Raw genomic sequence first — 15,306 nt, 5'->3', positions numbered from 1 at the left:
TACCCGCTTTCGGGGTCGCTGTGTCTAGGTCAGTGACTGCTTCACTCTGCGTCTCGGTGCCATTTGTTGCCTGCCAGAACCCCCCTCGACTCCGCGCCGTCGCCGCCGGCTTGCGCAAGCCACCGACGCATACCATCGCCATGCCAACGCACCCGCGCCGGCCATGCTGAGGGTCCGCAGTTCCCGTCGTGCCGTGGGCTTGAAGCCGACTGACTACGACCACGAGATCGGCCTCGTCAACCACGATGTGACGCCCCGCACTTTGAGCCCCGACACCGCACCCGGTGGTGCCTCTCCCGCGTCGCGCCTGATATCCTTCGCCCGCGAGTCCGGGCACGCCGCGGCCACTCAAGCCCCGGGTGACGGCGGCGCCTCGGCAGAGCAATCCGCGGAAGAGAATGGGTCGAGGCAAGACGGCCGTCAAGGTCAAGACCAAGGGCGGGCCGAGGCGGAGCACGAAGCGGATTTGCCTCCTTCCGCGCCGCGGCCATCGATCGAGGTTCGAGGTGTGTAGCTGTGCCACATACGACGAATCGCTCCGCTGACACTAATCCTTCGGAGCCCCGACGCCAGAAACATCCAACGAAGGCGCCCGTCGACCACTACCCAAAAAGCCCCGCCCCAAGCGCCAGACAGCAATTGATATCCTCTACGAGAACGAAAGAGGGGGCTTCCTTTGCGGCGCGGCTCTCTTCTCCTCGCGAGCTCTCGGCGGGCTGGATCCGCCTCCCTGGAGTATGTGCCTCTGCAGATTCGTCTTAGCTCCGATGCTGCGGGCCGCTGACCCTAACCACAGCGAATGCGTATCACAAGGCCTCGCCGACGAGTATACACACGGCCCAAGTACCCGACCCGTCGTGGGAGTGGATATGGCCCGAGTGGCGTATCAACCACCAGGAGGGCATGGACGAGGACGGATGGGAGTATTCATTTGCCTTTTCCAAAAAGTTCTCCTGGCACAGCGCCAAGTGGTGGAACTCTTTTGTCCGGAGGCGTGCCTGGATACGCAAGAGGGCCAAGAAGAAGACGCAGGACATGTCGGCCGATCCGCACATGGTCAGCACCGACTACTTCACCATCCGCCCGGCTTCACATCCGAAGCGGCTTTCCAACGGCAGCCTGGGCAGCCGTGTGGCCAGCAAATCGAGCATGAGTCAGCTTTCTACGTCTGACGTGGAGGAGCAACCAGATATCGAGGACATGGAATCGCTACTGCGGACGCTGCGCTATGCCAGGATCGATCGTGAGAAGCGTGAGGCGGTGGAAAACTACCTTGACCACGCGACTGACTTGTCTGACTTGCAGGAGGAGATGCACGAAATCATGTCTTTATTTGTGTTTCAAGCCTCGCGAAGGCAGCTACTGAGCCGCTTGATGCGAAAGCACGATGAGGCGGTGCAAGAGCTGGCAACTCATGGAAACAAAGACAAGGCGGGACTCGGCCAACGAAAGAAGGCGCTCGACGCGGCCATCAAGCACGCACAGGAGGAGGTCAGAAGACTTGCTTACTGGAGCGACGTCAAGCGAATGGCGGAAGAGGGCGAGCTGAGAGACTCGCTTGACTCTCAGCAAGGCTGGTACGATGCCAACTCGGGCTTGGACCAGAGCGGCCCCACGGCGCCCAACAAGGGGAAACTGCTGGGATGATGACGGCTGTTGTCATGCATCTTGAAAGGAGGAGGAGAGCGGGGAGGTATTGCGCTCAGGCACGGAACTGGGCGTGTTTGCGGCATCGTATCTTCTCTGTGACTTGGAGGGCAGACGGCACTGATGAGACGTGTGACCGAACTGAGCTGACGGCTTCTCTTTTCTTACTCTTTTCCCTTTGTTCTTGGGCAAAGCTTGGTAGCTACGAGCATTGGCGCAACAGCACATGGCGAGCAACTCTGGGGACGAGGAATCCCGGGTCATCATCGAGCGGGTTGTGATTTCAGCTTCCATCTTGAGTTTTGCCTCTCTATTCCACGTTGTCGGGCCTAGTAGAATATCCATAGATGGGCATGATGCAAAGCAGCAGGCTTGTTATCTACAAAGCATGGTGTGAGACTCTGAGGCGACGTCGCAGAGGCAACTCAATGAGCATCGCGAGAAGCTGGCTCGCGACCTCGAGATTAGAGAGCGCCGGGCCAGGGCCCTGCCCAAGAGCCCGTTGGACAAGGCCACCTCCGGAAGACGTGACATCGGGCCGGCCTCTCGCCGCCGGCCTCACACCGCCGGCCTCACCGAGTCGGGGAGCAGTGAGGCAACGCGGACGCGAGCCCGTCTCTTGCATGCCGTCTTATCCCTCCCTCGCATGGCCAGCGCCGGCTTTGCCCCATGCTAACTTCACCAAACGACCCCACCTCGGTCACCTGCGCCGGGCTCTCTCTCGGATGCCATGTCCCGCGGGCTTTGAGTTCCTCGGCATGCTCGACAAGCAAGTTCGGGAAACTATCAGGTTCGTCGGCTCCTGTGGCGCCCTCGGATCCAGACAGCCATGCCCAACAAGTTCGGTTCCGACGATCACCGGAGGTGCTCGACAAGGCGAAGAGGATGATCCTCCCGGTCTCCCGCTGCCCTCACACAGCCCCCGCTCAATTTCCAGACAACGAAGCCTTGGCCGAGCCCCAGCAGCATACACATGATTAGACCTTACCACTTTACCACTTTCCTCTTCTCCTGTCCCTTCTCCGAGACTCACGTCGAAAATTGACATCCCCAATCGACTACTCGCTCACTTGCAGTGTTCTCATTAACCTTGCGCAAGGCTTACAGCTTTGCTTAATAACTTTTGACTAGACCAAGGCTATGAACTGTCGACACTCGGTGCGTACATGTAGTTTGGCGACTTTCATATAGTCGGTCGTCTGATCGGAATGGTCGTCGGCCCAATCTCTGGCTAGATTACCCAGCATATCCCGTGTCGTCTTCGGCAGGTCGAAGGCCGGGTGCCAGTTCCAGTCGTCGCGCGCCTGAGAGTCGTCAATCGAGTTGGGCCATCCCCCTGCGATCTTCTGCGGAGGACCGGGCTGGTAGATGATTTCGAAGTCTGCAAAGTGTTTTTAAGCTCGATAGCGATACATTGTGGGGTGCATGAGAAGCCTCCAATGTTATAGCTTCCGCGCTCAGTAATTTGTTCTGGAACCGCCTCCATCGACTCAAGCGCGGCTCGAACAGCATCTGATATATATATCATTGGGAGGGGCTCATTGTGCTGTAGTGGGCAGATATAATTCTCCCGCCGCAGGGCGTAATGGAAGATGTCGACGGCATAGTCCGTGGTGCCGCCGCCTGGCAGAACCTTGGAAGAGATGACGCCCGGATAGCGAATACTGCGAACATCGACGCCTTTCTTTTCAAAGTACCACCTGCACAGGCCCTCACCGGCGAGTTTTTATACACCGTAGACCGTATTGGGTTCCGTAATTGTATGTTGAGCTGTTGCATCCGCAGGTGTTGTTGGACCGAATGCAGCGATTGAACTCGGCCAAAATACTCTTTCCAAGTCGAATAGCGCGGCGGTCTCGAGAACATTCAGAAGACTGTTGAAGTTCAATTTCCAGGCCCGGCCGGGATCTTCTTCTGCCACCAGGGAAAGTGTAGCAGCCAGATGGTAAATTTGTGTGATTTTGTGCTTTCTGACCATGTTTTGCAACTGAGCAACATTGCTAACATCCAGCACCTCGTGTTGAATGCTGGTATTCCGACCTTTGGGAATGATATCGGTCGTGATGATGTTTCGTGAGCCGTATCGGTCAGCTAGTGCAGCCGATATCTCAGTCCCTAACTGACCGTTGGCGCCGGTAACCAGTATCTTTGCGTTCTCCATTGCGTTGTGTCTTAATTGTGAACCGTTTACTTGAATATAGTATTTCAGTTATTTACTGTGAATGCGCTGGGCTCTACCCGGATCTAGGACTGTTCTTATGACAGGATGGTGAGCAAAAAGCCAACTCACCACCGAGTTGTTTGCGACCTTCGCATTGGGCATCTGAACTTTACTTAAAGCTTCGCGGGTTAAATAACGTTCTGAGAAGTGTCTGACACGTTGGAATGTTAGGCAACCTGAAACTATCGAACTACACATGCCAATGTCAGATATGGTGCATCCCTTTGTCAGTGGGAATACAGCCCTCAGGTCACTTGCAAATATTGTATCCAGTCAAATGCCGCATAGGAAGAGATACCTCATCTTGCTAGCATGTCACCCAAGTCCTGTTGGCACTAGATCGCTATTTCGCACTTATCCCAGTACTCACAAGGCACGAGTTTTGATAGGCCTTCTCTGCCGAGTGACATGTATCGGCTTAGTCTCTACATACTGTGGGTTCCGCAATTCGAGGGCTGTCTTCACTCTGCCAAAGGGGTACGATAACGAGTCACAGGACTCTTCGACGCAAGCGGTCGTGGCTGGAAGGACGACGATGTGACCACTCTTGGGTTCCAAAAGTGACCGGACAAGCCGGGGTCACTCGGGCTCCTTGCCACCTTGTAAGCTAACTCCTTTCGTAATTCCACACTACCTTATTCTTCCCTGCCCCGCTTGAGAAGCTTCCTCTCTAGTAAGTTGTATATAGAGACTTCGGAACGAGAGAAATCGATCTAAAGCTTACGGAACTCCCCAACCCCGAAGCCAAGCTAAGCAAGCTAAGCTGGCCGCCGGGCCGGGCCGGGATTTTCATAGCGATCCTGGGCAATATACAATAAGTGCTCCATTCATAAGGCAATAATCTCCATAATGAGGGAAGTGACTTACCCCAGCTAACAAAAAAAAAGAGAAATCCTTTATAAAGAGATTGAATCTCTCTTAGCCTAATTAGCGCTTAATTCTACGAAAGCCCCAAAAGGCCTAAAAGCCTATATTTTAGATTTGGGCTTCGCATGGGCGCTTGCGGGCACTCATTATTACACTCTGGTCTGGACATCTTTGGAACCAACTTTCGTGGCTTATTTGTTGTTCGTCCTCACGGTACTTTCTCCCTCTCCCCAGAAAGTGTGACGATATGCCTGGAACAAAATGTAGTTCGAAGGTCCTGCGGAGTCATAGCAGGGATAAGTGCGAGTGTTCAGAGGTTGTTTCTGCGCCAAAGGACTCAACAATATTTAGTCTGCGCCTTCCCATCCCTAATGCACCACGAAGATACGCAACGACTTTTCATTTAGTAACTTTGCTTATTAATGCTCAGCCAGCTGACTGGTGGCCAATGCAATACGGCTGTAAGGCACCCGCCCTGACTTTGTCTGTTGCCAAACAGAATAGCAAACTAATATTTAAAACCCAGGACCATAAAAGGCAGCCCTCCTTTATTAAACAGGATACATCACTACTATCTTTAATATCCACGAACGAAAATGTCTAGGTTTATCCTTACCAAAGACTTTGTTGGGAAAGCATTCCTTCTTCTTACCGAAGTACATGACCAGGTTGTCCGCAACTGCTTCTTTGCCGACTTTGTCACACCAGACGTAATATGGACAATGGCTGGTAGTGCACACTCTTTGGCAGGCACTCGTCACTCGCTCCAGTCACATATGGACGCTACGTTCAACCACTTGAGGAGGCGACTACAAGAACTTATCAAGTTCGTTGTCACAAAGATTATAGTCGACACAGAACGTAGTGAGGACGGATGGTGGGCTTGCATCGAGGCTAAAGGCCAGGCCACGAGAAAGACGGGACACGCTTATAACAATGACTATATATGGCTAACACGGTGGAATGATGAGGGCAGAATTGCGGAGGTAAGGTATTATTTTGACACTATGCTGTCGGAGCAAGTCTTGCAGGAAGCTGGGAACACTATGGGCTTGGCTCAGTAACGCAACTTCCAAGTCAGCACATCCGTAGGTGCATTAACCGGTGCAAGTGGCTCTAGGGCTACTGAGAAAACACGCTAGGAGACATTCTATCAGTGAGTAGGATTTGGCGTGAAAACTAGACATATTGCCTCTCGTACTCAACCATGAATCCTCGTCGAACGTGGATAATAATTCTCGGTCGTGTGCTCCTAGTTTCCCAGCTGCCGGCTGGCGAGAGGGTATCATAGGCTACATGGGCCTTCGTAAGGCAGCGGGAGTCGCTCGCTTCTCTCCACGGCTCTCGAAGGAGAACCACGTCGTACTTTTCGGCGCCGGCTAGCGTAAAGAGCGGCACGGAATTCCAGCAGAAAGCATGGTGATGGGCTCTAACGTCGAGTGTTGCACGGTACGGATCCGAATATCTTCGAGCTGCTGTATCATAACGATCTCGTTTTTGGAGGAGTTCACAGCCTGCGTACGAGAGCTCGGCTATGCTGGTAGGCTTTACTGGCTATTGAATCGTGGAGACGGACATACTGGTAGGGAATCAGATGACGGCGGTGCTGCTTCCAACGGCCAAGCATAAAGGTTCAAGCGGCAGGAACATGTCTCGAGGGCCTTTGGGCTGCTCGGTGTGCGTCAGATGGTCGATGTTCTGTAGACAGTGACGGCGTTCATAGCTAGCTAAACTCTTGCGTTGAAAAGAGGGGAAGCTTGTCCTATACCCAAGTCCACGTCCGCCCATGATTTTCTCGATGGCTCCTGGAAATTCTTAAGCCGATTCCTGGTCGTCGTACCTCTTCCTCCCCCCCCTTCTTGATCGGTGAGGGCGAGTGGACCCTGTATCGATGGGCTGACGACTCAAACGGCGAAGCTCTGTTTGAAGAAGAGGGAAAGGTCTTTCCCCAGGGCCTCGTCTGTCTCGTCCACCAGACTGGCGGAGGGCAACAGTGAAACGCTCAAACAGCTGCAATCCTGGTGCCGATGACAGCTGGTTTGTTTGTCTGCTGTGTCTGACAGCACCCTTGAGACAGAGACATGGCGATGGAACTGGTGTCGGACGCTGCCCTTCTTTCTTGAGGCGTATGTCTCTCTCCGTAAGCTTGATCTGGTCTTGATCAGGCCTTGGCAGTCCTTTCGCCGAGTGCGGAAGCCCAACTCGAAAACGGGCTTGGTCGCCGGTAAATCTTCAATTCAGCCACAAAGACGTGGCTTTGCCCTTCTTCCTTGGGCCAGACGAACCTCTGGGTTACCTTGATCAGATCTTCGCAGGCCTTTCGATGAGCGGAGAGATCCAACCCAACAGCAGTCTAGGTCGCCGGTCTCTATTCTCCCAGTTCACGGAAGTCGGGGTAGAGACCTTATATCGGAGCGAGCCAAGTGTGTAGCGCATGTCGAATTGCCCGAGCCTAGTCCACCGCTGATGCAGGTATATCATGCGGCTTTCCCGAGGCTCTCAGCAACGGTGAGGTGTTCTCCTCGAAACAAACCAGCCTTGATATCCCTACACATGCGAGGAAAGGAGTTCGGCCAGCTGAGTGTTGGCATATCGGTCCGAAAGTCCAGCGTTGGGGCCCAAAATGTGTGCGCCATGTGGTCCTTGTTCACAATGTCCATGCTTGAGATCGAATCTGACTCCATGCGAGCAATCTTGTCATCAACATGGTGATGTCGCATTTCGGCAGCAGCCTGGCGGTAACAAGAGACCCCCCGACCTGGATGACCGACTCATCGTACCGGAACCTTTTCCGTGTCTTGTGCCAGCGATTGGCATTTCCAGGCAAGGATGGGATGGAAATGATGTCGAGTTACTACTCTACTGAGTAGCGCGGGGCGGCCAAAACGGCGGGCTGCGAATAGCCCCAGCCCAGTGACCCCTTATCCGGGGCCACATGGGCAAGTGCCCGATTTGCGACGCAGCACGTATGTCCTGAGCGTTTGCAATATCTCGGGCGTCTTGATTCGATAACACTTGCTAAGCGCTGGTCCCTCCTTCGCCGTGGCAGTGCCTCAACGAGTGCTTGCCGTGGGACGTGGTTGGGCTCCATGACGCCAACGGCGGACGGCGTTTCGCAGTCGTATGGGTGTTTCCGCTCAGTCGACTGGATATGAAGGGTCGCTCATTCGTGAGACCTGGCGAGCCGCAGGTAGTCTGATTGTGGGCCGGTCTTTGTCTGTCAAATGGCGGGTCAAGGTGCTGCCGCGTGTGTCTGCGAAAGTGATCAAAGCTTGTAGTTGTTTGGCTTGGAGGAGGATGGCGTCTCTGGCCGTGCGTGCTCGCGAATAACTGGTGCAAGCTGGTCGTAGATGGCCGGTGCGTCGAGAGTGTGTATCCGCAGAGCGAATCTGATCTTGCAAAGACAAGAAAATGACTTGCAAATGGCGGCCGGGGTCTGATCAAACGAGAATTGGAAATTGCCACCACTGTGGGCGCACACGGAAAGATGGTCAAGGTCGCTGGTATTGATTGTCTCCGGCGTCCCGGCCGGGACCGATTGGTCACGGACTGGCCCATCTTTTCTTTCTCGCGGCCTGATCCCGGCGCTCGTTTCCTGGCAGGGTGAGCCCGGTCTCCAGGACAGATAGAGCGCCGGCCTTGTAATCGCTTCACCTAAGAGGGTCTAGGAAAGTGGGAGGGGGCTGGAGGGGGCAGGAGGGGTGTCTTGGTCGTGTGATGGCTTTCTTATCCTGCATGGGCAGATTGTATCTAGCAATCTCCTTTGCAGAGGATGTAGTTAGTCGTCGTGGGGGGGGGGGGACAATGCCACGGCCGGCGGATTGGCAGGCCAAGGTTTGCGGGCTTTGACAATTAGGGTCACTTGCTTTGGATGCCCTCGTGCCCGGAGTGCGAAGCCTGGGCTCCGGATGGGCTTCATTTCCGACATCTCACTTGCAAGCCATTCATGGCCGGACCGTTGTGCTTCAGGTGGGCTTGGCCGGGCCCGGGATTGAGGATACGCGGCTGGAGGTGGAGGTCTGCCAAACATTGTACACGCAAGCCAAGCCTGGGGGCTACCTTGAGGGCGTTTGAGCGGCATCAACATTAATAAGAGGGGTCTCGGGGGGGGGGGGTAATAAAGCAAGTAATTCGCTCTAGATGAACCCGACAAGTCCACGTCAAATCGAGTGTAAAATGTAGAGCCAAGCTGCGTGCGAGGACCCGAGATTAATCGTGAGACAAAACGGAGGAATGGGAATATTAATGTCCTGAACTAAAATAGCAGCGAAGAAACTCAGGTCAGGCCGAGACCAAATGTCTAGGGTTGGATGCTTCCATGCCGCATCTGGTGTCGCGCGCGTTCGGCGCATCCCGCCGGGGCACCACGGCATTTGTGAAATAAGAACGTTCTTTGGGATATCTAGCTCGCCAGCTCGTGAAATGTGTGAACCAATGCAAAAGCACAACCGCCCCTAAAATAGAAAGCTAATATAGCGGTCGTAGAAACGATTCCAGCCTGTTCTGGTACCTTGCCTGGCGGCCTGCATCTCCACAAATGCCTTTTCCTCGTTGTCGACAATATCTTTGCCCGTGAAAAAGTCGGCATCGCACGGCTTTACGACCTTGCTCTTGGTAAAGTACAGGTGTCCAAAGATGAGGGACAAATACACTGGAATTCCAAGGTATCCGGTAAGAAACGTGACGTAGTCGAATTTCTTCCCGTCATGTTCGATGAAGACGTCAAAGTTTTTGGTGATTGCGACAAGAATGCAGAACGCCACAGCCACGTAGCTGCCGATCAGTCCCTGGGGCGCAACATATGGCATGGCGCTGTTGGGGATGTTCTGCGCTCGACGCCCCTTGAGGAAGCAAATGTAAGTGACGAGAAGAGATATCCAGGTGAGCAGGCCGAAGATGGTTGTCAAGTTGACAAAGTAACCAAAGACCTTGCGGGAATCGTCGTTGACCACTAAAAACGCCAAACAAGCAAAGAGACTGCACACGACGAGGGCAGGGAACGGCACGCCGCGTGAGTTGGTTCTCCGGAATATTGCGGGAGCTGAGCGGTCGCTGGCAAGGCCGTAAAGAGTTCGACTGCCAACGTACAAATCACTGTTCGCAGCAGAGAAGACAAAGACGCAGATACAGGCGTTGATAATGTGCGGCAAGACTTGTACTCCGGCGAGCTTGGCGGCCACGACAAAGGGGCTGGCACTGGCCGATGCGCCGCTCTTGTTTGCGAAAGCAAGCTCCGGAGAGTTATAAGGGACCAGCATACCGACTAAAAAGATGCTAAGGATGTAGAAAACGAGGATACCTGGAAGTCCTGGGTCAGTATAGCGGCCGATATCGTGGAAGCAACATATAGGGGACTATACGGTAAAACGTCAACTTGATGGCTTTCGGGATCGAGCGACGAGGATTCTGGGCTTCTGCAGCTCCTATAGCGGCCAGCTCACTGCCCAAATAGCTAAAGCTTGCAGACGTGAGCGATGTCCAGAAGCCTATGAACCTGCCGAGGGCGCCGGTTGCGTAGAGGGGAGCGAAGGCGCCGGGATCGCTCCAATACCGGAAGCCAGGCGCATCGCCAGTAGGACCACCGCCCGAGGCCATTATAAGGGAGAAGAGGATCACGCCAAGGACGACAATAACTTTGAAAGACGAAAGCCAGAACTCAAACTCGCCGAAGAACCGGACGCCGAACATGTTGATGGCGATGATCAAGCAAAGGAAGATTGCGACAAAGACGCCGGGATTCACCGTCTCTCGCGGAATCCAAAATTGAATAACGAGAGAGCCGGCTACCAATTGATTCGGAGTTACAATGATATCTGCGTTTTCTGTCAGTTTTGAAGCCGATCCGTGAATCGCACCAAGGCCGGTGATGTCGCAGTCTTTGGCCAGTGAAACCGATACCCAACAAAGACACGTTTTCAACACTTGCGCACACGGCAAGTGAATATTTAACGGGATTGTTCTTACATTTGAACAAGTATCTGTTTTTTTTTTGCAAATATTGTCAGTAAAAGCATCGTCGAGTGGCCGTGTGGAAGTGCGTGTGAGTGGTGGTACGTAGCCCCTCCTGCCCAGGCTCCTTCCCACGCCCCCGGACCCCGCAAACTCAGCACGTGCGCCCACGAGCCTCAACCATGATTGAATCGACGACGCCGCCAGCGACGGCCAGCATTGAAACGGAGCCGCGGGCAAACAACAACGAAGTCAAGGGGTCTGCACATACGTCCATCCTGTCGCGAACCCAAGAGATGGATGACAGTATCGCGACGCATATCCGGTGAATCCGGCGCTCAACGGGAACCAGGCTGCCATCTCTCCGACGCTCGCCAGCACCGCGAACACGAGCGCCCCGAGGAGGGTAAACGAGATGAAAATGGAGCCGGGTCCTGACTGAGCGAGACCCTTGCCACTGTTGACCAAGAGACCGGTGCCCAACGCGCCGCCGATGGCAATCATGCTGATGTGACGCGCTTTCAGGCCGCGATGGAGCGCCGTCTCGGGAGACGTCTCCAAACCCTGGATATTTTCATTCTCGTACGCCGTCTGCTGGAAGCTGTCGCTTCCCTTCTCGGTATCGCCTCCATGGACCTTGGAAGGGGCGCGGATGGCGCCAGGGTCGCTCATCCTGATTCCTGGAGAGGCTGTTTCGAGCTGGCGCAGAGATGATCTGGTCGAGCGACGGATGACTCGTGGTAGACGCGTGAGCACCAGGGCGAGAGTCACTACGGCCGGATGGGTGATCTCTAGAGACCGAGTCGCACAACCGAAAAATCAAACAGGTGGCACGACGGCCGCCTATGATGGGCACACTGCGCACAATATATATTTATCCATCCACACAAACGAGTTGCGACGCTACCCATAAGCCCGGTGGGGCCCGCCAGGCTCTTTGTGGCTGTTTTGTCGTGTAACTAATTAGCTGCTCGACTCTCTCGTCGGCCGACTCTAGCCTACCCCAACATGTGGACGGGATAACCGACGGCCAAATGGGGGCTGATTGCGGTGCCTCGCAGCGAGCTTGGCGGCCATTGGCTCGGGCTCGGCCAGGGCCAGGCCAGTTGGAGGCCCAAAGCCTCCCCCTCGACCCCCTCGACCCCTCCCCCTCCCCCCCCCTCTCCCCGCCCGCCGAGACAACAATACGCCACGCACGCCGCACATTGTATTTGTGCGGTGACTCCGCCGGAGATCTTTTTTTCTTCGAGGCCAACGCTTATCATCGTTCAGCAGTCTGCTCGCTGCCACTCCTCTCGGTGAAGGGCAGGGTAGTTTTGAAAGGTTGAGTCCCGTCGCAAGAGGAACCTCCGCGCCTCACTCGGCGCCATCATCCTTCGTCCAATCTGGCCCCGTCGACGATGTTACCTTGCACGCATGCGGGCCGGTGGAGCTGTGGCCGAACCTTGGGAAAATCTGGGGGTGCTCCAACAAAAATCCGGGCAGTCAGCACAGCTTCCTCAGCTTGCATGACGCCCGCATGTCACACACCAAACACGTGGTGCAGAGGAATCTGGGAGCCTGGCTTACGAGCACTGGACAAAGTAAGAAGTGCGGAACAAGGTGGGCTGCTGTTGGGCGAGAGGCGACGCTACCATCGCTCGAGACCAAAGCCCGCCCATTCCAAGCCGCCAGGGATCAGGCAGACCCTGGCGACACCCGACTCCGACACCATGTTCTAGAAGTTCACCTGTGGAGACGGTCGCGATAAGGGCGGGGTGGCGGCTGTCTTGGCACCAGACGCCTGCCCGATGGCCTTGCTTCACATTACTCATTACCCCGGGCAGTGGCCGGTTCCAACAGCAGCCTTGGCCCTGGGCAACACGACCCCGCGAATTTCCCCAACTCTGGGGGCCCGCGTCGAGCGGCTTGTTCGAACGGGCGCCTACTGACGGCAACAAAGATGGCACGGTGTCTTCCTGGTTGAACCTACCCCAAAATATTGCGGCCTCATTCGCGTCGAATGTCAGCTTATGGAGTTTACCGAGATAATCCGCTTAGCCCCAGAAGTCTTGATGCACATCGGGCTCAGCAAAGTGCAGCAGGCTGGTACATGACTCAAGAGAAACCCCTTGGTCACACCGACGCCCTAATTGAAGAGAAGAAAGGAGCTGCTTGTTGTAGAGGAGCTGGTGCTGACCTTTGATTGCCAGAAAAGCCGAGGTCGAGTCAGCTGGCTATGCAACTATACTGGCCTTGATCTGTCGTGAGGCGGTATACCCCTCCGTCTGCTCAGGTGGTTTCTTGTTTGACCATGCCCCTCCCAAAGTTGCGACCATCATATCCTTGTTGAATTGGGCCAAGGCCAACACCAACAACGCTCCCTCTAGTCGCCGTTTGTCTGAACGCCAAGGAGGAGGAGTTTTCGATTAGCAGACGCTGGCTTTCCTAGGCACATAACGCTCTGTGCGATTCCGCCACACTGGGACAAGTGTTCAGCTATCCCAAGAGTCATCTGGACTAATCGAGTCACTGCACCGACAGACCGCACTTGTGCACTCCAGACGGCTGCGACAAAACATCCAAGACTCTGGCGAGCCTCGTGATCCACATACGAAGGCATGACAAGGTGGCGAGAGCTTTCTGCCCGGTCGACAGCCGCGAAGAGTAATTCTTGTGGAAGAAATGCCTTGTCACGCATCTTTGCCCGACGCTCGGCCGTACATCTATAACATTAAAGGATGCTGACGTGCCTTTCTTCGGCTGGTGCTCGGCGACCATAAGCGCGAGGAACGTGCCGATGGGCCCCCGTCACCCCTGCAATCACGGCGATTGCATGGAGGTCTTCGACACCAAAAAAAAAGAAGCATAAGACTTATCCCGACAATACACGTCGCGAACCTCGACGGTGGCACATAAGCTGAGGTCCGCAAAAAGGGCCAAAACCCAATTTTGGCAGATGGCTGAACAGTGAGTGCACTTAGCATTTGCAAGCAGCGAGAGGTAGGCGGAGGCAGGCAAAAAGGTAGGCAGAGACAGGCGGAGCAGGCAGGCAGTGTAAGGGTCTTCTTGCCTAAAGGGCAACGAATTAACTCCCTTACACACCCCTGCCGGTAGAGCACCTACTGATATATATGTACTAACCGGTCAGAACCTTGCCATAGATAGTCTGTCGCTCCCGCAGATATTAAGGGCATTATCTTTGAAGATTCGCGGGTTAAGGACGCGGCCGTGATCGGCGTGCCGCTCCCCGACAGCAACGTCAGCGACCACACATGGTCCAGACCAACTAGGGAACAAATCGCCTGTTTGGTCCATCCAGCTGGCCAGTTACAAAGCCCTAGATGGAGGCGTAATCTTTGTCGACAAAATCCCACAGACGGGAATCGGCAAGGCCCATCGCGTAAAGCTCGCACGGCTGGATCGCCAACGGGAGGAGCTGGCCTCTACAGTATTCTGCATGCCTCGGTTCCTGAGGTATGATGTAGATGTCTTTCGCATGTATCTACAGAGACGGATCCCTCCTGCACTATTGGCCGGATGCATTCTGCCCAGATATTCTAGGGTTTTCGCAAGTCGTGCCCGCGCAATACAACGTCATAACGTCGTATTAAAAGCGAGGCTATCTCTATATCTGCTAGACACTGTTTATTTGCACCAATCGAATCTAATAAAGACCGCTTAAGCCGCCTATCACGCATTTACGCGAATGGGGATCCCGGCCTCGTACCAGCCGCGTGTCGAGTACTGGCACGATAATCGACCATATGCACCGGTGTCACTGCGTTCATCGACTAAATATTCTTCTCACAAACTCTCGAGCTACACGATGCGACATTGATAAAATGGAATTGGAATTCGGTGCGTGATTCCATGCGGCAACTGCTTGAGGTAAAGAAGGGAGCAAATATCCAGTCAAAATCATAGAAGGCTTGAGAATTCACACGTCCACCGCCTTCCTATTCATCTCCATCTGAGCCCTCAGCTTATGCTCCCGATCTTTCAGCTCCTTGGTGTGCGTGCTGAGCTCGTGATGGCCATATCCAACTGTGCGCATGATAACTTCACCGTCGTGCAAGGGCACCTTCTTGGCCCACTTTAACGCCTCGTCGGACGTCTTGGTATGAATGAGCCAGTAGCCACCCACGTGGTCCTCTTTGGAGACATCGAATGGGCCTTTCACCACCTCGTGACCGGCGCTAGAGTCGTACTTGATACGATAGCTGTCGGCGGTCGGCTTGAAGCCCTCGGCGTCGAGGAGGACGCCTGCCTGAGCCATTTCCTCGTTGAAGCGGACAAACGAATGCATATTATCCGTGGATGGCTCGTGATTATCCGACTCGGCATGGTGCGGATCCGACTTGATGAAGAGGATATAGCGAGGCATGGCTGGAGTAAGTATAGAATCAGAATGTTTGACGATTTTGTAGTAGATAGCGGAGTGCCCCCGGGCTCGATGAAAACCACAAAGGGAGAAAGGACGCTCCTCTTATATCTATTCCAGTACCCTCAGTTATGTCCTAGGCCATGCCCTAGACTTCGGCGTCGAGAGGAGGGTCTTCGGGAGACTGATGCCGAAGCTACCACTATCAACGCCTAAAACTAGGCTCCATCGGTCGGACCTTAACATGGTACAGGAGGAA

The 15,306-nt window shown here is 54.6% G+C and overlaps 6 protein-coding genes across 6 annotated transcripts; 2 read left to right on the top strand and 4 right to left on the bottom strand.

Moving 5' to 3' along the window:
* Window positions 1-163: 163 nt before the first annotated feature.
* Window positions 164-1,647, top strand: HRG_09187 (meiotically up-regulated 65 protein; the record flags this gene model as incomplete). The annotated part of the gene is made up of 3 exons (XM_044867658.1): window positions 164-506; window positions 562-735; window positions 797-1,647. 3 exons carry the CDS (start codon window positions 164-166, stop codon window positions 1,645-1,647), a joined length of 1,368 nt encoding a protein of 455 aa, XP_044716918.1.
* Window positions 1,648-2,774: 1,127 nt separating this feature from the next.
* HRG_09186 (NAD dependent epimerase/dehydratase family domain-containing protein) lies at window positions 2,775-3,808 on the bottom strand (the record flags this gene model as incomplete). Its single annotated transcript, XM_044867657.1, has 3 exons — window positions 2,775-3,028; window positions 3,061-3,358; window positions 3,476-3,808. The coding sequence occupies 3 exons, from the start codon at window positions 3,806-3,808 to the stop codon at window positions 2,775-2,777; spliced, it is 885 nt and encodes a 294-aa protein (XP_044716917.1).
* Window positions 3,809-5,331: 1,523 nt separating this feature from the next.
* On the top strand, window positions 5,332-5,799 carry HRG_09185 (uncharacterized protein; the record flags this gene model as incomplete). Its single annotated transcript, XM_044867656.1, has 1 exon — window positions 5,332-5,799. The coding sequence occupies one exon, from the start codon at window positions 5,332-5,334 to the stop codon at window positions 5,797-5,799; it is 468 nt and encodes a 155-aa protein (XP_044716916.1).
* A 3,390-nt stretch (window positions 5,800-9,189) lies between these two features.
* Window positions 9,190-10,423, bottom strand: HRG_09184 (amino acid permease domain-containing protein; the record flags this gene model as incomplete). The annotated part of the gene is made up of 2 exons (XM_044867655.1): window positions 9,190-10,034; window positions 10,096-10,423. The coding sequence occupies 2 exons, from the start codon at window positions 10,421-10,423 to the stop codon at window positions 9,190-9,192; spliced, it is 1,173 nt and encodes a 390-aa protein (XP_044716915.1).
* A 513-nt stretch (window positions 10,424-10,936) lies between these two features.
* On the bottom strand, window positions 10,937-11,356 carry HRG_09183 (amino acid permease domain-containing protein; the record flags this gene model as incomplete). The annotated part of the gene is made up of 1 exon (XM_044867654.1): window positions 10,937-11,356. One exon carries the CDS (start codon window positions 11,354-11,356, stop codon window positions 10,937-10,939), a length of 420 nt encoding a protein of 139 aa, XP_044716914.1.
* Window positions 11,357-14,603: 3,247 nt separating this feature from the next.
* On the bottom strand, window positions 14,604-15,050 carry HRG_09182 (YCII-related domain-containing protein; the record flags this gene model as incomplete). The annotated part of the gene is made up of 1 exon (XM_044867653.1): window positions 14,604-15,050. One exon carries the CDS (start codon window positions 15,048-15,050, stop codon window positions 14,604-14,606), a length of 447 nt encoding a protein of 148 aa, XP_044716913.1.
* Between the last annotated feature and the right edge of the window lie 256 nt (window positions 15,051-15,306).

This window comes from Hirsutella rhossiliensis (assembly GCF_020360975.1).
Source record: "Hirsutella rhossiliensis strain HR02 chromosome Unknown scaffold00012, whole genome shotgun sequence".
NCBI lineage: Eukaryota > Fungi > Ascomycota > Sordariomycetes > Hypocreales > Ophiocordycipitaceae > Hirsutella > Hirsutella rhossiliensis.
The sequence above is the reverse complement of the archived record's forward strand: the minus strand, read 5'-3'. Positions and strand labels throughout refer to the sequence as shown.